At 43.7% G+C, this 26,059-nt stretch overlaps 1 protein-coding gene across 2 annotated transcripts in view; it reads left to right on the top strand.

Annotated features, from left to right (window-relative positions):
* plppr1 (phospholipid phosphatase related 1) overlaps positions 1-26,059 on the top strand; it is an 83,047-nt gene that overhangs the window by 1,946 nt on the left and 55,042 nt on the right. For both annotated transcript variants that reach the window (XM_063209789.1, XM_063209790.1), the window contains exon 2: positions 23,164-23,246. In XM_063209789.1, the coding sequence (XP_063065859.1) occupies positions 23,187-23,246 (60 nt within the window). In that variant the 5' untranslated portion in view covers positions 23,164-23,186. The remainder of the gene's footprint in view (positions 1-23,163; positions 23,247-26,059) is intronic.

Raw genomic sequence — 26,059 nt, 5'->3', positions numbered from 1 at the left:
CATTAATTAGAAGACGTGCGCTGATGTTATCCAAATAGGTATCACGACATGACCAGCAGCCGTTTGCATCAGCAATGTTGGCAAGGATTAGCCAGTTAGTATAGCCTAGGCTATGCGTAGGCTACAATTCAGTAATTAAAATGCAACGCAGTTTTGTTCATCATATCTGCAAGAGCAACGTGGATATTGGCTTGACGTCGTTTAAAACTGGTCGAGTCGTCGGGCGGCATGCCAAAAACAATGAAACTGAAACGGATAGGGCCTATTGTTATATATAAAAAAAATCCTGTCCTGTCGATAAATGCGAACAAAAAAAAACACGAAACCGAGACTAGGCCTAGGCGTTATTATAAGACCCAGTATGAAACCAATCCATCGAGGACTGCCCATTGCGCTTCCAATCCAGTGGGCGCATCATTTCTGCCGGGGACTAAATAGAAATGCAGTTAGCCTACTAAAATGAAACCATGCACCTGAAAATACATTGAAATGTATTTTTATGAAACATAGCCTATCACCATTGTGCATTAGGCCTACAGACAACGAGCAAAGAGGAACTCATTTTTAAAAGCCAACAACGCGTGCGCTCAGTAGCCTATTCAGTCTGGCTTGCAAATAGACCACAGGACGAATTTGAACACGGAGTTCATATCACAAATAGGGTGTCACGATATCACTGACAGACGTTGAATTGATAGGTTTGAGTCCGACAAGTCGTGCCCTTGTCTTACTGGGCGCACTCTTTCAATTTCGGACTGCGTCTTTGACAGCAGATGGGGGCTGCCGCGGGAGCGAAGAAAATGTCCACAACTTCGCTGAATAAATAGGCCTATCCTTTGAACTGTGTACAGCAATTGCAGATGATTAGCTTATTGGATAGCCTATTTTGTGAAGGTTAACTTGTCATTAACAAGGGAATGTGATCTGATTTCAATCCCAGAACATTCTTTGTCTTCAAATTTCCACCTGTCAACAGCAGATCTAGACTTCTCCCACCTAGACCAGCACGACACTTGTCTGTTTGCGAGCAGTAAACTTGGCTGATAACTTCAACTTTAGGGCTACAGTATGCAATGCTAGACAGCGGGTTAAATAATCAGGCCCCTACTGTTGCGTTAATAATGTTTGAGATAAAGATTCTTCAGCGCAGGATATCAGAAATAAACAAGACAGCGCAGATGGCTATTAGTTTTTTTTTTTTTTTTTTTTTTAAATATGGTCACAATCGCGTTATTACGCATCATATGCAATATGCGTATTATTTCATGAAACCTCAAATCGGAAGCAATAGCCTGTACCCAGCACTTTCAACCCTTTCTCAGATTAATGGCAGCCTAATTGTCCCAAGCGATTTTGAAATCAAACTGAAGCCCATGCACGGAAGACTCGCATTGGATAGGGACTGGGTTTCAGCAAATGACACAGCAAGGTGCCCAAATAACAACGTGGGACTTATGATGCGTCCTTTTCAGATTAATTGTGGACATTGGGTGAACTATTTGGCTGTCAACTTTAGACATAGGCTACAGGGTTGGATTCCAGGTCAAAAACAGCTGTGCTGCTGACGTAATATTAGTAATAGAATGCTTGATGAAACGCTCCATGCTGCGTCGAGATTTCAGAATGTTGAAGGGTCTAACATTCTGCACTTCCACGCGTTTCAAACAGGCGGCGTAGGGTGCATGTACACAATGATAAAAAATAATGGACATGAAAACAAGTGATCATTCAAAATCAACTCCACTACAGTAAAGCAAAATATTAACAATGAAAGTTATTCTAAATAGCATAATAGGGCACCTTTAATGGGTTTAGGCATTTATAGGCTATGGGGTTCTCACCTATGAATATAAATAGTTCTGCTTTTTCATGAATGAGCCACACTAAAATGCACAGATTTTCTCCATTGTTCTGTAATGAGTTCACCTGTGTGTTCACAATGTTTTTTGATGCCTGAATTCAACATGTCCACATCGGTATGGTCACATGCTCTTGGTTAATTCAGATGATCAGCGTTGTGAGGTATCTCCTGTTGTCGGCCTACTAAGGAAAGTTTTCCCCAAAAGCAAATCTTAATATCTGACTCTCAAGGTGGTTGTATGCCTGTGTGCCTCCAACAAAATCCTGTCCCTTTCAGTAAAGCTACTGTCTGTATCTTGCACAATATTTTCCATGAGTAGCCTATGAAAAACAAAATGTTGGCCTACAGGGATCTAGGTGTATGTAGGCCTATGATTCATGATGTATTACAAAAAAGCAGTGACTTGTCCAGCCTCCAGGAACTTAACCCTTTTTTATCAGACAAAACGAAGTTGACAGCTGTCAACATGTCCTTAGCCAATGTACAATCGACATGTCCCTAGCCAATCTCTTCTAATCAGAGTCAGACCCCATTGCTGCTGCATCTTTCTGTCTGTCTGTAAAACTTTTCCAAACATGATTTTTACCATGCAGTGCATTGTGGGTAGGCCCTATTCCCCAGATGGCCTGATTTAATTTACACCAATTTGCCTTCACTGAACCATGAAAATGTCTGTGTAATGTCTGTATAGCGAGGTCGCTTTATTGCAGCCAATGTGGTTGCAGTTAAGTCATTCAGCAACAGAGTCATGCTCGAATATCATTCATGATACAACTTTAGAGGGTGCTCTTTGAGTTGGACATAGCTTATTCTAAGGAAGTGGATAGCCAGTTGGTCACTCACCAGTTAGCCTGGCTATTGCAAATGGAAGTCTCTCTTTTTTAAGAAAAAAATATTTGTTTTTGGTCTTTTTCGACTTTTATTTTATATGACGATGTGAGAGGTGGACAGGAAGTAAATTGGGAGAGAGATGGCGAGGGGTCGGCAAAGGACCCGGGCTGGGAATCGAAACTGGGTCAGCCGCAAGGCAGGCGAGTGCCCTACCGGTTGGCCACGGCAGGGCCCGAATATAGCTTATTCTAAGGAATTGACTAGCCAGTTGGTCACCACCAGTTAGCCTGGCTATTGAAACTGAAAGTCTCTTTGAGACTTAGGTCTGGCCACATAAACGTCTACAAAATTTCTCTGTTAAAGGAAAAGGCACGTCTAGCTCCAAGTTAGACCACACATTCCTTCAATCCCCTGTTAACTGAACTGGTCTGTTATTGCCCCAAACATGGTCCATCAAGCTGTTGTAAAGGCTCAAAATTGATTGGTTCTCTCTCAGGAAATGTGAAAATTTGAAGATTTATTGCCTGGGGAGACTGAAGTCTTGAAGAGACTTTGTTTGTGCGTGTGAGTGAGTGTGCGTGCGTTTCTGCATGCAAGTGCGCGTGCACGCTTCATGGTACGTGCCTGGTGATCTGTCCAATGATTGTATTCTGCACTTCTGACCCAGACTTTAGGCTGCATAGAGTTCAGATGCAAAACCCCCTAACTCCATTTCTGAAGACCAGCACTTCTATATCTTTAGAGAACCCAGTTGTTGGTTTGGTTTACATTCATGTACTTGATAAGATATATAAATAGTTATATTACATAAATACAATGAACAAATATGCAATTTTGATAGCTTTGTATTAAATAACAATGAATTAAGATTATTATCTGAAAAGGCACTTAGGGGGGTTTGCATCTGAACCATTCATATGTAGCCTAAAGCATGTGTGTTTCATGGTATCAGCATGCTGCTCTATTAATGTTTAGTGTACTTATGTGCACTATTGGTGTGTGTGTGTGCGTGTGTGTGTGTGTGTGTGTGTGTGTCGGGAGAGAGGCCAGACGTCTGTGGGAGGATGCTGCTGACTGGGCAGGTCTGCTGACCGTGGCCTGGTCTCCTCCAGGCAGTGTTGCCAGATTGGGCGGTTACCCACCCAATTGGGCTACTTGGGATGGTCGTCTGCGGGTGCAAACGGGAAAAATCGGCCATTTCACGGTTTTTTTCTGCTGTTCTATGCCCATAGAAATCAATGCAATTTGTTGACATTGGCGGAATTTAGTGCCTCTTGGTGATTTTTTTTTAAGCATCTTTTGGGCGGGATTTGATCAGACATACAGTATCTGGTAACCCTGCCTCCAGGGACCCTCCTGGGGCTCCTGCATCGCTCTTCCCTTTACCCCCCCCGCCCACCTGGCAGCCCGCCCTTCCCTTTACACCCCCCCCCCCCTGGCAGCCCGCGCTCTTCCCTTTACACCCCCCCCCCCCCCCTGGTAGCCCGCGCTCTTCCCTTTACCCCCCCCGCCCACCTGGCAGCCCGCGAGCTGCAACACCTCTGCTCCTCTCTCGACTCGGTCAGGGGGTGCTAATTAATCAACACCAACCCCAGCCGCTCCTCTCTCCGATGGGGAGACGTTTGCTCTGACCCCCAAAAGCCGCTGCAGTGTGGATCAATGCAGTATGCAATTGATCATCATAATGGACCATCATTTTATCAAAATCTTGATATTTTTTTTTTTTAAATCAATTGCTCAATTGCCTACTCATACATGCACTAACATTGTGCACCCTCTCTCTCTGCCTGCACCTCAAAGCAAGCAACATCACTACCAGTCTAGATAGTGTCGAAGCAAAGGTGTATGTGTGTGTGTATTTTGCTGTACTGTTGCAGTCAGAGCAGTTTGCAGAGTTCCTCAGGCAAGATGTGTGCGTGTGTGCAGCAGGGATAGTTGAAGTTCTCCCCAGACCATTCCATTGTGTGTTTGTGTGCCTATGCGTCACTATTTTTCACTAAAAAAAGTATGCGTGTGTGTGTGTTACCTTATAGAGAGCTAAACAGTAGTGCTCGCTCTCTTCAGTTTCTTTCCATTGCTGCTAGCTGGGTGGTTCTGTGGCCACAATAAGACTGTGAAGACTGCAAAAGGGACAGAGATGCCACTGGGAAGCTGGACAGTCACAGATCACAGACGCTGTTTTCAAGACTGAGGGAACAGTGCCGCTGTAGTGCCGGTGTCCGCACCAGACCTCTGTTCACACACCACATGGTCCAGTTTACTGCTTGTGGCCCTGGATGAACCTGCTGACATTTACGTTGCCGCCATTGTTTGCCTTGGAAAAAACAAACCATGTCTGTAGTGGGTTCGAGACAAGATGGCGGGAGCGCCGGGCACCGACACGGTTCTCTGACGGCTTGGTAGCCAAAAGGGAGATGAGGTTCTTGTGAAAGAGAAAGGGAGAGCGAGAGAGATGAGGTTCTGTGAAAGAGAAAGGGAGAGCGAGAGAGATGAGGTTCTGTGAAAGAGAAAGGGAGAGCGAGATGTATACTGGGCTCCCTGAAGGCTGGCTAGGCTGAGCGATCACTGGCTATATTGGGGGAGAGACTAGATGACTGGTTTGTGTGGCCAGGCAGGGAAGGTGAGTTGAAGGAGAGGATTGTGCACATCCCAGGGAAAGGTGCAGGACGAAGGACAGCTGTAGTTTTCAGAGTGAGGAGTCCGCACACTTAGAATCCTTTTTGTTGTGTTTAATTTTTTCATGGCAGGATGACGTTTCGACCTCAACAGTCTTCTTCAGATTCTCTAGGAGGTTAGTGCATAGTGCACACACTGCACTGAGGTATTCCAAGGCATAGTGCCGTGGAAAAGTTTGAGCACTATGCACTGTGCCCTCGCTGGAAGTGACTGCTGCATGGCATTGGCTTGGCAAAATATCGGTTGGCTACTGTTTACATTGCACAGTGTCTCGTGATTGTATTTACCTCTCCTTTACCCCAAATGTCAACTATCACACATACAATACTTGGCTTGGCATGATAAGGTTGGTGTCTCAGTGACATTACTTACAGAATTAGGAGACAGTTGACCAAACTCTTCTACTGAACTGAACGCCACGTTTCCTCCGTTTCATTGTCAACATGGCGGCTGTTTAGTGCGTGAAGTGTCCATCGCTCAAAAACAAAAATTAAGATTTTGATAAAATGATGATCCATTATGGTGATCAATTGCATGTTGCTTTGATCACATTATAGATCCCTGAAACTGTCATTTTGGGCCAACAACTCTTTGGTGGTTTTTAGGCCAACCAGAATGGAGCTGGTGCCTGTGCCTGTGACTGTGTTACCTGGATGAACCTACTGACTGCCACGTTGTTGTCACGGTTCGTGGAGAAAAAAACAAGTATTTTGCTGTTCTTTTCAGTTCATGAACGCTAAGATCTATGGCAGGGGTGTCAAACTCAGGCCCGGGGGGCAAATCTGGCCCGCGGAGCCATTTTATTCGGCCCGCGAGATCATTTCAAATTTGTATTACACTTGGCCCTCATACAGTGCATCATTGATGTAACAAGACTTGAAAATGACATTTGGTGTGTCACAGGATGTGCAGACACATCTAAACTATAATATACAGTTTGATGGGAAAGAGTGTGTGAAACTATGAGTATGAAGTGCATGTACGCACAATTTTAGTCCTTTAAAAAAAATAAATAAAAAAAATATCGGCCCGCGGCCTTGTTACAGATTGTGATTTTGGCCCTCAGTCAATTTGAGTTCGACACCCCTGATCTATGGCGTGAACACGACGTACGGTTCATGATGGGGTGCGGAAACCGGCACCAGCACGGTTCTCAGTTGGCCTGAATGTGCCATTATTGGTGATTATCTGTTTTTTGGTGTGGGGCATGATGGATTCAAATAGTTTGTTGTTGTGGCATACTGTGCCAAAACATCTGTACCATATCTGGGCTGATTGCCCATCTGGATCCGGGTTCCAATTCCATATCCCTATACCCTGTCTCTCTCTCCCACTTATTTTGGGCAGTCATGGGTAAGCGGTTAGGGAGTCAGACTTGTAGCCCAAAGGTTGGACTCCCGACCCGCCAGGTTGGTGGGGGGAGTAATTAACCAGTGCTCTCCCCCATCCTCCTCCATGACTGAGGTTCCCTGAGCATGGTACCGTCCCGTCACACTGCTCCCTTGGGGCGCCATTGGGGGCTGCCCTCTTGCACGGGAGAGGTATAAATGCAATTTCGTTGTGTGCAGTCAACATTTCTGTGGACTGCTGTGTCACAATGACAATGGGAGTTGGAGTTCTTCAAATGTCCTGTCTTTAATAAAATCCCCCCATAACACAATCTCATTAAAAAAGATCCACATTAGGATTGAGATGTTAAATATCAATGTTGGAGTATAACTGGGAAATATATAATATCTTTTGATCATTCTTATGTCATATCACCCAGCTCTTACATCTCTATTGGTTTTGCACCCTGAACTCATCTAGGTGATGGGGTAGCCTGATTATCATCGACTTTCAAATCTCTTCGAGACTTGCTTTGACCAAGACCATAACAATGAACATTTCCCCAAATGTCATGGTTGACCCGCCTCCCTTTGTTTGCTTCCCGACAAAGTGGGAGGAGTTCCCGTGTTTTTCGGGACCTCAGAACCGATATTTGTATTGCTCCTGACCTGACTAGTAGCAACGCTGAAGGTGTTGCGTCCTTAGTAGTGTAGGGCTCTAAAGGGGTGCCTTGAGCAGGGTGGTAGGCATACACTAGGAGTGCATTCCAATATGCAACCTTGCCTCCTCCACTTGTGCTTGTCTCCTCGTCCCGCCTCCTGGCCCCTCCTCCGTGGAGAAAACGATAAAGTTTCCCAGCTGTCAGCCTAGCCACAACAACTTTTGAGGGACTGTTTTTCTTTCACCATCCCAATTGCAAATGAGAAAAAAGACTATACAACTGAGCTTTTGCATGATATTGAAATATAATGCTGTTGTCAGTGATGTCATCATTACATATTACTTCCTGGTACGAGGAGACAATCACAAGTAGAGGAGGCAAGTTTGCATATTGTAATGCACTCTAGGCCTCATTAGTCAGTCATATATATATGTTTGTTAGAGGGGCCACAAAGAAGGTCAAATATGTGTTTAACCCTCCCCTTCTTCTCCTCCCACCCACTCTTCTCCCCCACCCCCAACCTTTTGTAAAGATGGCCACAAAGCAAATAAGTCATCTAAAGACTGTATGTCTTGAGACGGGAAGTGCCAATACAATATACGATTCACAGTTTCTTCATCAGGAGTGATCCACCCATTAAAAATTGGTGTATTTGGGGAAATTTATCACAATCACTCTCTTTTGACATGGCACGCAGCACCTCCCTCTCCTCTCCTCCTCCTTGTCTTCTACCCCTCTCTCTCCTCCCCCTCTCCCTCCATCCCCTTTTGTAAGAGTCGAGTGGCCCCCAGAGCGTCAGGTTTACATCTTGTCTGTGCTAACAGGCTGGTCACCAAGGAGAGGCCCAGAAGCTTTGCAGCCAGCCAGCCCAGCCAGTTACACGCTGCACAGCTGTTTCATTAGCCAACTTCAGCAGTCTGAGAGGCTGTAGTACAGCACACCATCTGGCGTGGAGGGCTACGCTACGCTACAGAGGCAGACCCATTAGCTGGACATATACGAGTTGACGTGTAGCTGTTGACTTGCTCACCAAGTAGTCAAGTAGGCAGTTTCCAAAGTCCACTGTGCTTTGTTTTAGCTCTGGCTTGCTAACTTGTACTACATATTGTTCATATTGTCCACATCCAAAAACTGTTTTTTTCTAACCTAAAACAATCATTAATGACAAATAGGCTTCTTTGCCATCTGTATCGTTTGGACCTTTCATAAATTCTGGGTTCTGTTGAAATCACACTCAAATTGGGAAGAAAATGCAAGTGTCCAGTTATGGAGTGATGTTAGGGCTGTTACTGTATATTGCAATATCAATGCTATTGCTCATGCTGCTGGGCAACACACTCATTTGTTTAATATAAGAATAAAAGCAGACGGGGATACAATGGATTTATGAAATAACCAGAATTTTTAAATGGAAATGTGATTGGAAGTCCTTTATGAAAAGCCTGAGCTTGTGTTGTGTGCTGACTGTGTGTCAGAAATTGGTTGTGGTTTGAGTGATTTACTAGTGGCAGAGGTGCTGTTCTTTCCTTTTTAATCAGAAGCTGACAGATCTGACTGCTTCCTTCTGACGTGACCGTGTGTGTGTGTGTGTGTGTGTGTGTGTGTGTCTGTGTGTGTGTCTGTCTGTCTGTCTGTCTGTCTGTCTGTCTGTCTGTCTGTCTGTCTGTCTGTCGTGTCTGTCTCTGTGTGACATTTCAGACCATGTCAAAAGTATCCACACTAGGCTGTCACATACTCACACTTGCACAAAATAAATAAGCCATTTAGCTTTGGTCCAGACTTGGCTATAAATGTATTTATGTCTTACAGTATTAGCTGTTACAGCACTGGGAATGAGGTTGGACCCGCTAGCCTACTTCTATCACTTTGGCTTGATTCAGTTTTAGATGTTTTAATCCCCATTCTGACACACACACACACACATGACCAATCTCCCAACACAGTAGATAGCCATCCAAGGATGTTCCAGGTTTAAGTTCTCATCAGTGTGTGGTGGACAATGACAGTGGTTGTCTGCAGTGCAGACTGCAATCATGCATACTTATTTCACGGCAACGCATTCCGTGTTGAGGTGGTGATGCCTTAGTTTCCAAGTAAAGTCGTGGTTCTCAACTCTGGGGGAAAAAGCACTTTTGTTGCCTGAGAATGTTTGCATAGTTTTCCCACCGACCGTGTCTGTGAATTTCTGTTGCCGCAGCAAACTTCTGCCGCTAAACGCGGAAATGCTCTGCTGTGCCCTGACCAAAACGGTAACACTTTATTTTAGGGATACATCTATTAGCACTAATACAATGTTAATGCCTGCATAAGTAACTTGTAAGGCATGTACTACATGTGTGTGTGTTGATTGAACACACACACACACACACACACACACACACACACACACACACACACACACACACACACACACACACACACACACACACACACACACACACACACACCTTTTATTTTTATTTTTATTTTATTTCTTCTTCACCCTTCTTCTGCACACTTGTTTTGCAACGGCCACGCATTTCATTACAAGTGACACGAAAGTGTCTCTATGTACATGATGACAAATAAATATCCTTGAATCCTTGAAACCTTGAAGCAAACGCTAAGGCCTACTAGGTCCTTGCTAAGGTTAAATTGGTAATAAATCCCCTATTGTGCATGAACAAGACATTTGCGAATACATGCCTAATAGGGATGCAGACGATTAATCGATTAATCGACTTTAATCGACCTATGCATTAATCGATTAAAAACCATTAATTGCAATTAACCGACAATTCAACTGACAAGACGAGACGAGACTCAGGTGAAATGGGCATGTGAAGAGTGTGTGTGAAGAGGGTGTGAATAGTGGCAATATTTAAATCAGCTTTGGATTAAATAATTGAAATAAAATCACACTTAAATTTATTCTATCTCAATTTTTAATTAAAATGTGAAGATTTAGTATTTTTTTTCCAAGACACACTGAGATTTCTGGGGGAAAACGCCGCTTATCAATTAATCGTAAGTCGATCGATAAGATTAGCAACTAATGATTAATGAATTAATCGATAATTTGCATCCCTAATGCCTAACAAATGTTTGATTTTGCTTTGTACATGCCTTACAAGTTACTTATACAGGCACATTGTATGTATTAGTGCTTATAGATATATTCCTAAAATAAAGTGTTACCATCAAAACCATGCCTAAACCTAACCTGTTAGTATCAGTAAAGCAAGGTTTCTGCAGCTTTACTTTTGCCAAGAACAGCGAAACAAGCAAGTGGGATGGCGAAATTGTGCCCTGCCCCAAAGCATGCCTAAACCTAACCGGTCACATGCCGTTGTGGAGCATGAGTTAACTTGCAGTAAGTCGTCATGCACAAACGCGATACACGGTTGAAGTCGGCGTGTTATCTTACTCACTTGGATGATAGCGTGTTGGTGTGTGTTATCATGTGTGAGTGTGATTTGAAGTTTGCGCGCACACACGTGCGTGCGTGCGTGCGTGCGTGCGTGCGTGCGTGCACGTGTGCGTGTGCGTGTGTGTACGTGTGTGTACGTGTACGTGTACGTGTGCGTGTGCGTGTGCGTGTGCGTGTGCGTGTGCGTGTGCGTGTGTGTGTGTGTTGTCTGGTCTGATGCCTGAGATGGATGTGACAGTGTGCCAGTCAGCGAGGGTCCCCAGGGGACTCTTTGGAGAGGAGGGAGGGCTGAGATAAAGATCTACTCATCCACACCCATAGAGCTCGTCTTCTGCAGGAGATGGCAGGCGGAGAACACACACACACACACACACACACACACACACACACACACACACACACACACCACAGAGGAGCTGTAAGCCAGTTAGCCTTGCTCCTTTCCCTCCTATCTATTCCCATTTGTGGGATCAATACGTGTGTGTGTGTGTGCGCGTGTGTGTGGTGTCTGTCTGAGGTGTTTGTGGGTGAAATTTTCCTTACAGACACACAGTAATCGATCTAGCAGTGAACATGTATAAAATCACTACCCAAAAAATGTGTGCATGCTCACACAATCACCAGGTCTATACAAATAATAGAACTTAAAGTTGTGTCTTGTCTAGAGATGCACAGATACCGATACTGTTAACCAGAGATTGGACCAAGTCACTAATTTGCAAGTCACAAGTAAGTCTCAAGTCGTTCCAGTCAAGTCCGAGTCAAATCACAAGGTACTAAGACACATTTGACCAAGTCAAGTCCAAGTCCAAGTCGTACCAAAGCCATGTCAAGTCCAGGTCCAAGTCTAACTTTTATACTTACTTTTGGTCATAAATTCATTACCTCTCCACACTGCTCTGCATGTCCCCGTTTGTCAGTCGTGTTCTAAACAAAAGTAGTAGGCCTACTGGTATTGTTTAAGGACAATTCATTTAATATTTCATTTTTTTATTGACAAACAAATGCAAAAAAATAACTACATTTAGACTTGCAAGTCATTGCAAGCTAAGACTGTCAAGTCAAGTCAAGTCTCGAGTTAATAGTGTGCAAGTCGAGTCAAGTCACAAGTCATTCCTAATATTGCCAAGTCAAGTCTCAAGTCAAGTCATTTGTGTGCTCAAGTCTGACTCAAGTTCAAGTCTCGAGTCCCAAGTCCACATATCTGCTGTTATCAATATTGGCCCAGATACTTGCTCATGATTCTCATACTCGTACTAGTCGAGCACTTGCCGATAGCCTACAGGCATAAGCTACTGCTACTACACAAAACAATGCAACATCTAATCATCTTCCGTTGACTTGACATGTGTCTGTTCATGCCCTGTATTCTTTTGTTGGAATGAGTGAATGTTTTCAACTACCCTAATGATGATCACTTTGGGTCATGGAGTGAGGTTGGGAAGTGGAAGAGTCGTATTCATCACACCTGTAACTAGGGGTCGACTGATACGCCCCCCCCCCCCATCACCCTTGGTCGATACCCGATTTCTGATACCCGATATTTGAGGCCGATATGGGTAAAAAAAGGTTAAGAAATGACAAACATTCCAGGTCTCAAGTGAAAAATAAACATTTATTTAACATTATCAAATTGAGGTAAAAGGTGTAACATTTAAACACCCACTCTAACAATCAAGTAATGTCTGAAAATCAAGTAATACAAAAATAAAGTTTCTTGGTGCTTTTGAAAAATAAAACTTAAAATAATAATAAATATTGCGTATCGGCCAAAACCACACGTGTATCAGCCGATAGCGATACACTTAAAAAATGCAATATATCCTTACCTGTAACTGTCTGATGTAAAGCCAATAGGGTCATTTCACGTGAAATCAGACGCTTTGGGACCCGACCGATCCGGATTTCAATCATACTTGGTGTGCCTTTTTAGTAGCAAGGTAGCACCCCAGAACTGCATTGGTTTGAATCTGACACTAATATTAAGGGAGAAACAGACTAGGAAAGGTTCACATTTTAGGGTAGGACACTATACATTCAGCCTTGAATATATCAGTCAGTGTTAGTCACAAAAAGATGCCTGTGGTGTTATTTGAAAGCTCTTTTCTGGCTCTACATATTACACAATCAGCTTGGAATACAACAACTCTCAGAATATGAATTATGATAAATTGAAAAATTAAAAATTGAATATCTAAAAAACCTATATTTTAAAATGGCCAGTTCCTTGTCCAAACGTAGCCGGCAATGTCATTAGCAACACCTCAAATGCTGGTGTTCGGTTCTTTATTCATTTCAGAGAGAATTTGACTCACAAATATGGCATCATACAGACCACTTACTAATAATATGGTAATACCATAGTAGCATCACATGACAAAACAAAAACAAAACAAAAATGGTCAGTTTCCATGGTCCCAGGTTTCAGAAACTAAGGCAGATGTCCATTTATACACACCAAATGATGATATGTGAATGTTTGAACATTCCTTCTCTGTGTACCTGTGTCATCTTCCCTTTACCATACTTTAAAGAGATAATCAATGGCTACACTCTCATTTTGTACTCTACCAGTGCATTTGAAGCAGCAGCTGTGTCTTTTGTAGATAATGTATAAGTATGTCCCGTTGCAGTTAGGTTCCACTACCAGAAGCACATCCTGATGATCCATGACAAGTCTATCTGGTCTGAAGGGAAAAGTGAAGGATGGAGATGGTCCATGAGGATGCAGGAAGTTCAGTTTCACCTCTCCAGTGCTCGGCATACATTCCTCAACACATGCTAGCCACCAGTTGCCATCATATACAGCTACAACATACCCTTTGATGCTTGAAAATGTAACACATTCCTTTACTGAGCTCACTCTTTCAACTCCTTCTCTGAATGCGGAAAATGGCCTAATGTCCATTGACAATGGGCAGAAGCTGTGTAGTTTTTGAGTACCTGGAATAGTTCTTGCAGATTCAAACCTCTTCAACAGGTTCTCAGCTTCATGATGGTGCATCTCATTGCCAGTTTGCCACAACAGAGATGTACCATCATGAAGCTGAGAACCTGTTGAAAAGGTTGGAATCTGCAAGAACTATTCCAGTTACTCAAAAACTACACAGCTTCTGCCCATTGTCAATGGACACAGTAGAAGTTAGGCCATTATCAGCATTCAGAGAAGGCAGAGTTGAAGGAGTGAGCTCAGTAAAGGAATGTGTTACATTTTCAAGTATCAAAGGGTATGTTGTAGCTGTATATGATGGCAACTGGTGGCTAGCATGTGTTGAGGAATGTAGGGTTGTGCCGATAGACGATGTCATCGTCCATCGGCGATGGACAGCTGGCATCACGATGGACGCCAAACATCGTGATGCCAAGGAATCCTCTACCTTTGTATTTTTGAAGCCGCTGCTATTGTCATCATTACGGTGCTTGGCATTGAGGTAAATTGAAACATTACCGTAAAATCCTTAGTAGCAGCGGACTGCGCAGGTAGCAGGACTGAACTGGCCGAGGTTGTCAACACAAGCCTCAAGCAGAGTGAGTTTTATAGCTACGAAAAAACCCGCAATGGAATAAAAAAAAACCTTGTGAACTAAGCCCTACTATTGTTTGCTGCATATGAGTTCAAGTAAGTGTCTGATTGCCTACATGCATTTGTGACCCAAGTTTCTACAACGGAGAGTCATGAGGCATTGGTTCTCCCTCCGGAGTAGCCTGTGAAAGCAACAAATCGTTCAGCAACTGCGACAGTTTACCATTTCATGTTTAACGGAAATTCGACTCAAAATGTTTAATCTCTCCGCGATGGAGATGTCTTGTGAAGTAGACACACAAGATTGTTGGCTACACTTCTGATTAGCCCACTGTCAAGAGGGAGCGCAAGCGATTCCATGTCTGCCCACGTCTTCGTGGCTTCACCGCAATTGTTTCCATTGATTAATTAAAAAGTCTCGCTATGTGCTTTAGAAACATTTGCGTCGGGTAATTTGCTAACTCCGGCTAAAATCCATTGCAAAACCTCGAGAGGGCACGCGTGGGTTCTCATCTTTTCCATTTGACAAACGTTCTGGGGCTTCCCTGCATGGCTAAAGTTATGTAGGCAATGCAAAGACGCCGTGACACAGCTCGTCTTGAAATAGAACTACACCGTTAAATAACACACTCTAGTAGCAGCCTGCAGTAGGCTGCATCGTGAAATTTATTGAAAATAAGTTTCCACGCGGTGGAGTTTGGAAGAGCGGGCTTGAAGCAGCTGATGGTGACACGAGAGACAAGAAGGGCGATGGGGAGGGGTCGGTGGGGGAGAGTCGCTCTCACAGACAGCAGAGCGACCATCTCTGTCTAGCGCAGCTGGAGAAGGTTTAAACATTTTTTTGTAAGAATTTAAAAACTGTTAATATATTTGACTTAGGCCTACTCTTAAAGCAAATATGTTAAAATAATAGCTTAGCCAAAGCCAAAAAACGAAACATATAATAATTTAATAAAAAAATAATATTAACCCCCCCAACGACGACGATGCCATCGTCCATCGCATCGTCTCACTGTAAACATCGTCAGCTGCCAATTAGGGGGACATCGCCCAAGCCTAGAGGAATGTATGTCGAGCACTGGAGAGGTGAAACTGAACTTCCTGCATCCTCATGGACCATCTCCATCCTTCACTTTTCCCTTCAGACCAGATAGACTTGTCATGGATCATCAGGATGCGCTTCTGGTAGTGGAACCTGTAACTGCAACGGGACGTACTTATACATTATCTACAAAAGACACAGCTGCTGCTTCAAATGCACTGGTAGAGTACAAAATGAGAGTGTAGCCATTGATTATCTCTTTAAAGTACGGTAAAGGGAAGATGACACAGGTACACAGAGAAGGAATGTTCAAACATTCACATATCATCATTTGGTGTGTATAAATGGACATCTGCCTTAGTTTCTGAAACCTGGGACCATGGAAACTGACCGTTTTTGTTTTGTTTTTGTTTTGTCATGTGATGCTACTATGGTATTACCATATTATTAGTAAGTGGTCTGTATGATGCCATATTTATGAGTCAAATTCTCTCTGAAATGAATAAAGAACCGAACACCAGCATTTGAGGTGTTGCTAATGACATTGCCGGCTACGTTTGGACAAGGAACTGGCCATTTTAAAATATAGGTTTTTTAGATATTCAATTTTTAATTTTTCAATTTATCATAATTCATATTCTGAGAGTTGTTGTATTCCAAGCTGATTGTGTAATATGTAGAGCCAGAAAAGAGCTTTCAAATAACACCACAGGCATCTTTTTGTGACTAACACTGACTGATATATTCAAGGCTGAATGTATAGTGTCCTACCCTCACATGTGAACCTTTCCTAGTCTGTTTCTCCCTCAATATTAGTGTCAGATTAAAACCAATGCAGTTCTGGGGTGCTACCTTGCTACTAAAAAGGCACACCAAGTATGATTGAAATCCGGGTCGGTCGGGTCCCAAAGTGTCTGATTTCACGTGAAATGACCCAATCACCTTAGCCACTACTAGGCCATGGCTGCCCCCTTCTAAAGCCCATCACCTTAGCCACTACTAGGCCATGGCTGCCCCCTTCTAAAGCCCATCACCTTACCCACTACTAGGCCATGGCTGCCCCCTTCTAAAGCCCATCACCTTACCCACTACTAGGCCATGGCTGCCCCCTTCTAACCGTGCGAATAGACCAGGCGCGATGCGATTCAAGCAACAGAGTGCAGCAGCAAGCAATACGAGCGATTGAGGAGACTAGAGTATATCCGTACAGGCAGAAGGCAAAGCATTCAAGCATTCAAGCATTCCCATTGGCTGTGGTCACTGACCCCTATACAGTCATTGGCTGTTGCGGCTTGTCGCCGAACCGTGTCATAGAAAGTTGAAAAGATTTCAATCGCTCTAGTCTCTAGAATCGCTTTTGTCGCGCGACTCAATACAAAGTCAAATACTTCCGTCGCTCGCCTCGCTCAGATCGCCGCTCTAAGCGAGGCGATCTGAGCGAGGCGAAAGCTCTGTGCAGCCAAAACGTCTGTCATGTCAGTCCCTGCAATGTTAAAATAAAAAGAAAACGACAAGAAAGAAGAAAAATTGAGTGTGATCCATTTCCTAATGCAAGAAATAAAGCCACACGGTGTACTATTAGCTGATACTTTGTGAGTATGATGTAAGATGATGTCAAGCATAAAGTCTGTCTGTGTCAGTGCCTGTCTGAAGCGATTAGGGCATTCTGCAGGCTCACTGGCATGGAAGCCGCAGGGGAGGAAATTGCCAGCTGGGTACGCATGGGAGAGCACAGCTTTGGAAAGTTGGTAAAAAAGGACAGTTTTTGTCACCACTTTGTTCCGCCTTGTATGTAGCCATATGCTGCATCATGTTATTTGCACATGGGTCCTTTTTAAAAGTGTTTGTCTGCTTGACAAGGGTTAACTGATTTGATATTCTGTCTCTGTCTCTCACTCACTCACTCACTCACTCACTCACTCACTCACTCACTCACTCACTCACTCACTCACTCACTCACTCACTCACTCACTCACTCACTCACTCACTCACTAACTCCTTCTTTCTCTGTGTGTTATAACTAACTGCGGTCAACCCGTGTTGCAGTGGAATCAGTCCAATGTAGGATGCAGAGTGTTCTATTTCTATCAGAGTATGGGAAGATGCTAGACCAGTATCTCAGCACAGTCTGTGCAATCACACCATTTTGAGTGTGTGTGTGTGTGTGTGTGTGTGTGTCTGTCTGTGTCTGTGTCTGTGTCTGTGTCTGTGTGTTCTCACAGATTTGGGGAGTTGAATCCAAGTTTAGACCTGCGGTGCCAGACACACTTGTCCTGTGAGTTTCACAGATGTGACATCTCCCAAAAAAAAGTCAGCTCAGAATGACATGGGCATAATAATGAAGCAGACATAGCCTACTATTCAAATCAGCCCTTACTGACATTAGCAGTGGCACGTTAGCCAGAATCCCCTGGCTTGATGCCCAGAATACTGAAAAGAAAAGAAAATAAGAGCATTTAACAGTGTTGCGGACCTTTATTTTCTTTTCAGTTATCTTACGTTAGGTCCAGCACCTGTGCCACTGATGTGCGCGCATTCTTTGACTTTCTGGATAGATGCCCAGAATAGCCATGGTCTAGCCTGGCAAGCCACAACATGGTCTTGCAGGTCTCTGAGGTGTTATGACCTATGAAGAAGACGTGTGAACGTCGAAACGTTAGTCTTGGCGCTTGCCCAATAAAACAAGTTATTTTCCACATGTGGAGATGCTCCGGTGACTCCTTTCTTCCCCTCTGTTATGACCTATGTCTTGATGTTGTACTTGTTATAAAGTGGAGGCATGGGAATTTGTTTTCCTCATCCTTATCCGATGTAAAGTGTACTAGTAATGTCGGGCCACTGCCCTGAGCAGTTGACGTTACAATTAATTTCTCCTTGGGGATTAATAAAGTTACTCTTATTCTCCTACTGTATTGCACCGTTGAAGACGCATTGGTTGGGGCAGTATAGTAAGCCCCCAAACGGTGTATTGTCTGACTGTAACCCCAGCATTCATATTCATGTTTCCCAACTATTTTGTCTTCCGTATCCCCTAAGCCTTTTTGTCATGCCATAAATACCCCCTCACTCGTACTCTAGACCAGTGGTCTCCAATTGGTGGCGCGCGGGCCAGATCCGGCCCTGTCATGGCAATCATTTGGCCCGCCATGAGGATGGAACAAGTATCATTGGAAGCAGGGCCGTCTCTAAAGAATGGGCTGAACGGGCTGCAGCCCCGGGCATCACCGCAAGGGGGGGCCTCCGGTCGCGGAATGTCAAATGACAAAAAATAATAGAAGGAAAAAAAAAGAGAAAACGAGCGAAAATGTCGAGCCATAGGAAACAGGAGAGCGGAGCAAAAAAACGAAAATTAGTAGAAAAAAGGAAAGAGCCAAAGAATTATTACAGAAAACACCCAAATTAACCAACCTGTGGAGTAGTCAGCCAGCTGTAGCGGCTACCACCAGCAAAGATGTTTTCGGTAGGCTGTTCTGGTCCTCCTTGCGCAACTCTCGAGCAGCATGTGGCTCGCCTTTGCAGCTCGCAAGGTTAGTCTATTGTACGGTCAGCATGAAAAGGGTACTGTTGTGCTGGCTGTCTATCAGCTGTCAATAACGCCACGCGGACTTACTAAAGCCCTGATCAAAAAGCGAACCGCGAGATATTACATTCCTCAAGCAACCTTTTGGTATCTACGTACTTGGCGCTGCGCGTGCATAGTAGGCTGCATCAACATGGTGGGCTATGATTTCGCGACATCGGCAACTTCGTCAGCATTTAAGATAGTGTTAGTCATGTCAACGTTATTGTTTTGAAAGATGTAATTGCTGTCAATGCCAACAGACAGTCAATTAGTTTCTAATCGCTGAAACACCTTAAAAATAGCGACAGATAAGAGACAAGGTCTTTGACAGTGAGAGAAGGCGGGACATATCTCACAGACGCACGCCTATGGCAAGCCATTTTAACATATAGTTTTTTTAAGTAACAAGTTTTTTTATTTCTTGTAGGCCCATGTAGACCATCCTAATTTGAGTTTATAATTTCTAATATATCAGTTTCAGTAGCCTACAATCTTAAATAGCCCTAGTGTAATATTGTATGCAATAATTTGTTTCATTAGTAGGCCTACATTGGATAGGCATATAGCCTACTACATTTAGACTGATAGGTTGGCAAATAGCCTACATTTCCATTGTGGAATATTATATTAGACCTACATAGGTTATCTACACAGTACATATGCAAATTATTATTAATTATTTTATTTTATTAATTTTAAAAATATGTTAAATATGTATAAATATATTTATGATTTATTATTATTTGTGGGTTTCGCGCGCTATGCGATTAATAGCGATTAATCCCAGAAAGTCAGAACATGATATGAAGGGCCCCATCCGGGTAATTAGCCCCGGGCCTCAGAAAGTGTTAATCCGGCCCTGATTGGAAGAGGCATTGGTTGCCACACTACAAACTGATTCAAAGTGTTCTGAATATATGGCCCAATAGGCCAGCACATCCAACGACTCACTACACATATCCAGATAGTGAAAAAATGGATAGACAGAGATGGAATGTGTGATTGAAGGACTTGCAGTATTTAGTGTCCTTTTGGATTTTCTCCAAAGGTGTGGTGCTAGGCCAGTTTTTTGAACAAATTAGGGTGAACTCATGATAAACCTCCCAACACCCCCCTGACCTCTTCATAAACCCGCCAATGTCCCCCTTAGTGTTTAAAAATAAAGTAGACTAATGCAACTCAATGGTAACTGAGCCCCGCTCTCACTCAGTTGTGTCCCCCTAGGGCTCCCCAACGTCCCCTGGGGGGCTGTGGAGCCTCCGTTGAGAAACGCTATGCTAGACCAATACGTAAACAAGAATACAGGCATTTGCTGCTGCAAGGAGGGTTCGTCTAGTTTGCAAGGCAAGCCATGGTATTTTTCCATGCATTGGACTGCTGATTTCTTCTTTTTTTTTACTGTGCACAAAACTCTATATGTGGTAATGTTTGATTTATATGATACAGCACTTTTAGGGACCATCTGTGGTTGCTGTTATTGCCCATATGCACTGCAGATAGTTCAGCAGTCAGGAAATGCCTGCCTGTGTGCTTGCGTACATTGCATTACGTTTTTGATAGAGGAGTAGTGCAAACTTTAGCTTTATTCCCAGTAACGTTTTGGCACAAAGCCCTATGATTCTTTATATTTCAGACGATTTTTCTTTCATTAAGTATGGCGACATGCAAACAAGGACAAATTGCTTTTTTAAACATGAATTTCAAATGACAAGACACAAAGTGTCTGTTTTTGTTTTGTCTATGTGTAGTTGTTACATCTGATTGACAGTTTCTGGTCAGTAGTAGAAGAAATAAAAAGCTCCTTAAAGATGAGTCGTCTCTTCATATCCCTTCTGAGGTGAACTTAGCACTACTTTGTGCACTAATAGCACTTTGTTCATCCTTATTCCTTACATCCACTAGAATATGTCTTCCAGTTCCTAAGCAAGCCAGGGGTGTGTTGTTTCTCGAAAGTGTAAGGTAGTTATTAGCCAGTTAGCAACTTGGGTAGTTGTCAATGGGAAATTGCATTGCAAACAACAAAGTAGCTAACGTTGTTAAGCAACTATGGTTTTGAGAAATGCACCCCAGGTGTCTTTGTCTCCTCATTGTACTAAGCAAGCCCTGTATCCTCGTGGTTCAAGTTCAGTCAGTCTGGTTGATGAATTCATGATGCCTGTTCTGTTCCCTCGAAGACACCCCCCCTCCCCCCCTTTAACCGTCATACTTTGTAGCTCCAGGTCTGAGTGATGCATGAGCTCATTTGCTGCAGTGTCTGGATGTAGTCAGTGTTGCCAGATTGGGCTGTTTCCCGCCCAATTGGGCTGCTTTGGATGGCCGTCTGCGGGTAAAAATGGCATTTTGCAGGAAAACCCGCCCAATTTTGCCCATAGAAATCAATAGAAATGGGCGGGATTTTGTGCTTCCAGGCGGGTTCTGACTGAGCATGATTTGGGCTGGAAATCATCAGCCCCATCTGGCAACCCTGTCTGTAGTAACCTGAATGCGTTCTGTCGCCGCCTGCCCGCCACGTGACGATGGTGTGATGGTGTGTCAGCGTGAAGGATGTAAGTAATTGACTTATGAATCACCATCAGTGTGGACTCATTCCAGCTGAAACTGCCTTCAGGAAGACAATAGTGCCGCTCATCCCCCGCCGCATGGATTAGTATTATGCTGCTCGGGAACAGTAAAGATCTGAGGAGGCTTTAGAATTGTATTGCAAAATGGGGAATTTCTGTGCATTAGCTGTATCGTTCTGCCAAATGATTAATCTTTTGAAGTTGGCTTATTGCTTTTTACAGTCACACTGCTATTAAATTAAGCATCACATTAAGCATCACATATTAAACCATTAAAACATGCCCACAAAATAATGTCCACTGTACGGTATAAAAATAAATTCAATATGGATCTGTTTATACCCAAAGGCTTTCACTGCATGTGTTGTCAAAACTGAGTTTCAACTGTGAGTGGACTTGACATGTTTTTCTCCCTTGAGACAAAGTCTTGTGTTTTGTCTTTCTATTACGAAAGTACAAGGAAATGCTTCAAACCCACAACAACACATTTTTCTTCTGGGCAGTATCACCTCTTTATTCCTCTGCTTCGGTGTTTCCGCAGTACTGCATTTTGCTTTGGAAGGGCAGTGCAGTCAGTCAAAGGTGCTAAGACATATTTTTAAACCATACAGACTCTGGATGCGTTCTTTTTTATTTAATGTTTAATTATTTTTTGTAATATGACCCTGGGTGTTGTCATTCGTGAATGGTGCTGTGCAACAAATACAATGTATTATTAATAATAATGATGATAATAATAATAATAATATAATATAATATAATGATTACATTGTAGGGTATTTTTTTATATCTGGCCCCTGATCCTGTATGCTCTGGCTGGCTTGTCTCTCTGAGCACGCCCCGGGCACCTGTCATTACACTGGAGAGTGTCATCATCGTTTCAGCCCTCATTGGACACTGCAGATTGAGTGTGTTATGTATGTGTCCAACATGCCAAATGAGCGCTGTCCTCATGCCAAATCAGTGTCTGGCTGCCTTTTGGAAGATGTAACCTCCTAGGGGAAATGACGAAACCTCCTGACAAAGTTCTCCTCATGAAGTTTCAAAAGTAATTAAACTTGCTGGCGTTTAATGTGTACTGGTATTTCATTGCCACAGTTGACTGCACACAGTGAGATGATGATCAACTTTTTTCGGCCTTCAGGGCCGCTGACATGTTTGGTTTTGCCCGGGACAAAATCATCACACACACACACACACACACACACACCAACACACACACCAACACACACACACACACACACACACACACACGCACACACGCACACACACACACACACACACACACACACACACACACACACACACACACACACACACACACACACACACACACACACACACACACTCCCATCCACTCAATCCATACAATGTAATGATAACCCAATTCTGGGCCCCCTGATTGCTGGGCCCGGAACAATTGACCCCTTTCCACCCCCTCTCCCTTGTCTGCTTCCCTGCTGGCCGTCATTCCATGGTGGTCCTCCTCGTCCTCTACATGGCCCTAACTCCTCCTCTTGACATTTTCCTTCCTGCTTTCATCTTTGCACCCTGTCGCTTCACGCTCAAGTTTGTACTTGTCAGCATCAAGCCTCGGTCTGTGTCTGCCTGGATGGACGGAACGTTTAATTCCCTGTGAATCTAATTGACGTGTGTGTCTGTGTGTGTGTGTGTGTGTGTGTGTGTGTGTGTGTCTTTGCTCCCGTAGACTGACAGCGCCGCAGAAGAGCCATGGCGTCGGATAACACACAGCGTAGCTACTCCATCATCCCGTGCTTCATCTTCGTGGAGGTGAGCGAGCGTCTGTTTGCATCATCCCCTTGTATTGCTCTCTCTGGAGACGAGAGAGAGAGAGTGCAGTCAGTGTCTGTGTGCCGTTATTACTCTGGCATTATTGTGTGCAAATCTTTCATGCCTGTCTGCCTTCTCCTTGAACCACATCTGCTCATGTGTCTGAGTGTAACTTAAGGTCTGGATGAGGTGAGTTTCTAAAACATGAGCGGTGGATCCGACCTACAAGGTTGGGGACGTACCACCCAGTTTTTTTTTTTTTTTTTGCTGCTGCTGTGTTGAGTTATGTGGTTGGCTGCGTCCATGCCCCTGCACTGATGCTGCTGTGCAGTCGTGACGACATGAGCCTTGTTTTGTCTGTGTCTCGTGTGACTTTGCAGCATCAAAGTCCCCCTAAACAAGTTCCCCATGCACATTATCCCAAAATAGATGCCCGGAGGCATTTTCAAGATGGACACTAATTCCAGGGTCAATCTAAATGAATGACAAGACAGAAATGTGTATATAGATATATATAGACTCTCCAATAACAGAACGAACATATATGAAATCACAACAAATACATTGTCCAATGTCTGGACATATTTGCTGGATGGTATATAGTCAATATTTTCTGCCTTTTATTATGATCGTGAAAAAGTGACAGGAAATAAGTGGGACAGAGGGAGAGAGATGGAGCAGGGTGGGGAAATGACCCAGGCCGGCTTCGAACCCGGGTCCCAAGGGGCAGTGGATTGTGGTTTGTTAATGGGTGCACTAGCACACTGCTTCACAGCACCCAGAGAGCTTCTATTTTCACTCGGGTAACTTTGAACTATGAATGCACTCAAATATGCAGAGGAGCGCGATTGAACTAGAACACCACTTGTATGTTTTTTGTATGTTTTTGGCAGATAGTTGTCCATTGCTAGCAGAGTGGATACTTGCCTTCTTGCCAGTACAGCGCAGTTACTTTCTACCGTGCATTTCTATGGATTGTTCCTACCATGCATTTCTATGGATTGTTTCTACCATGCATTTCTATGGATTGTTTTTCCCTGGCTGTGTCTTCTCTTCTATGACAAACTCTGGTTTCACACAGCACCCAATCAATGTACTATTCAGCTTGACCCATTACATTTGGCTTCCTTATTGGAAAAAAGTCAGTGGAGTATTCAGCTCCAAATGGAGCCAAGAGGGTCTCTCAATCCTTAGCACTGCTCCTTTTCCTTAAAGGACCAGTTCAGTCAATTTCAACATGCAGTTGTATTGCTCACGCTACCCTTGACTTGTCAGTACCCGGTGATGCCACATTTTTCGGATCAGCCCTTTCCGGGATATGAGCAATTCAAATGGGGGCAGCGTTTGTTTACATTTAAAAAAAAATAACATAGGCCTACTCCAAATATTTCTGCATGTTGAAATTGACCAAACTGTCCCTTTAATAACATTGCTATTTCAGACCCAGCTCCATAGAAAATGCATGTGTTCAACTTAGAGATTAAACCAATCTGTAATAAGATCCCGAGGCTCGAACGAGTTTTTTTTCCGCTCATGACAAAGCAAGCGAGTCGAGTCTCAATGGACTTCAATGGCATGTGGGATTGTACGCCTTTTCAATGGCAAAATGCTAAACGGTCATTGGCTATTGCCGTGAAATTTTTTTGATTTTGAGACTGAGCCTCACTGGGAGTGAATGGAGAAGAGAGAGGAGGGGGGATGGACTGGAGACTGGAGCTCCGACTTGTGATTGGGTGAACCCCGTGTCAGTAGGCTACAGTAGTTGATTTCATTTCGAAAAGCGGATATGTTATTAATTTGACTGAGAAGTTTCGTCGTGGTACCCAGTGGGGAAGCTATTCATTGCGGTGAACTCCAGTTTTGTGTACATATTCTTGTAAACCTAGTGTTGCGAATAAAGTCTTAATAGTGGCACGTCCTTATCCTTTTTAATCTCCCAATTCAAAAGTTGAAGTTGCCAACTTTTCGTTAGGGCTAGCTTGGAAGAAAGCTAGAGAGCTATGCAAAATGGCAAGCATTGTGGATTAAATTCTGGCGAATTCCAGTCGTCCTTATGAGGAGAAAATGAATATCAAGGAGCAGAGCAGAGCACTGCCTAATATTGACTTGGTGAAAAAGGTAGGGAAGAACAACCGTTTCTTTTGAGCTTTCGTGGTGTCTGATCAACTGGTTAACTGCCAAGTCCCGTGAGTGGCGAGTGCTTGTTTCCAACTGTGTTGGCAATATCTGGTAAATAATTAAAGATTTTGCGACCTCTAGTGGTAAGTTAAGCCGTGCACCCAGTAATGAACAAAGACAGCGAAGGCAAACTCAATCACATCATTATGTGGCGGAGGTAGGCCTAATGATAATAATAATATTATTATATCAGCCGCCACTGTCTAAAGTACATCTCCTTAATCCCTAGACCACGGCTGCCCAAAATTCGTACAGAATTCTTACAGAGTACGAGTAAGAAGAAGGTTTGTTGGAATAAATAACTAATGACCTTCTATTCAGTCATCCGGCGCTAACATGCCCTTGAGGAAGATGTCTGATCTCGCATCGCTCCAGTGACTGCGCACTGAGCCTAAATAACCGCAGGATGCTCTTCATCAGGATGCCAGGTATAGGTATTAGACAGCTGAGATTCATGATCCATAAGCCTCTCCACGCCCCCTTGACATCAGCACAGGCCTGCCAAAGCCCCCCTTAATATTAAAAAAGTAGACGAATGCACTCCAATAGAAACTAAGCACAGCCCCCTCTCAGCTGTGTCTTTCTAAACATCCCCTAGGGACCCCCAATGCCCCCTGGGGGGCTGTAGAACCCTT

The sequence above is a fragment of the Engraulis encrasicolus genome, chromosome 11 (assembly GCF_034702125.1).
Source record: "Engraulis encrasicolus isolate BLACKSEA-1 chromosome 11, IST_EnEncr_1.0, whole genome shotgun sequence".
Taxonomy (NCBI): Eukaryota; Metazoa; Chordata; class Actinopteri; order Clupeiformes; family Engraulidae; genus Engraulis; species Engraulis encrasicolus.
This window is presented reverse-complemented; position numbering and strand designations above follow the sequence as displayed.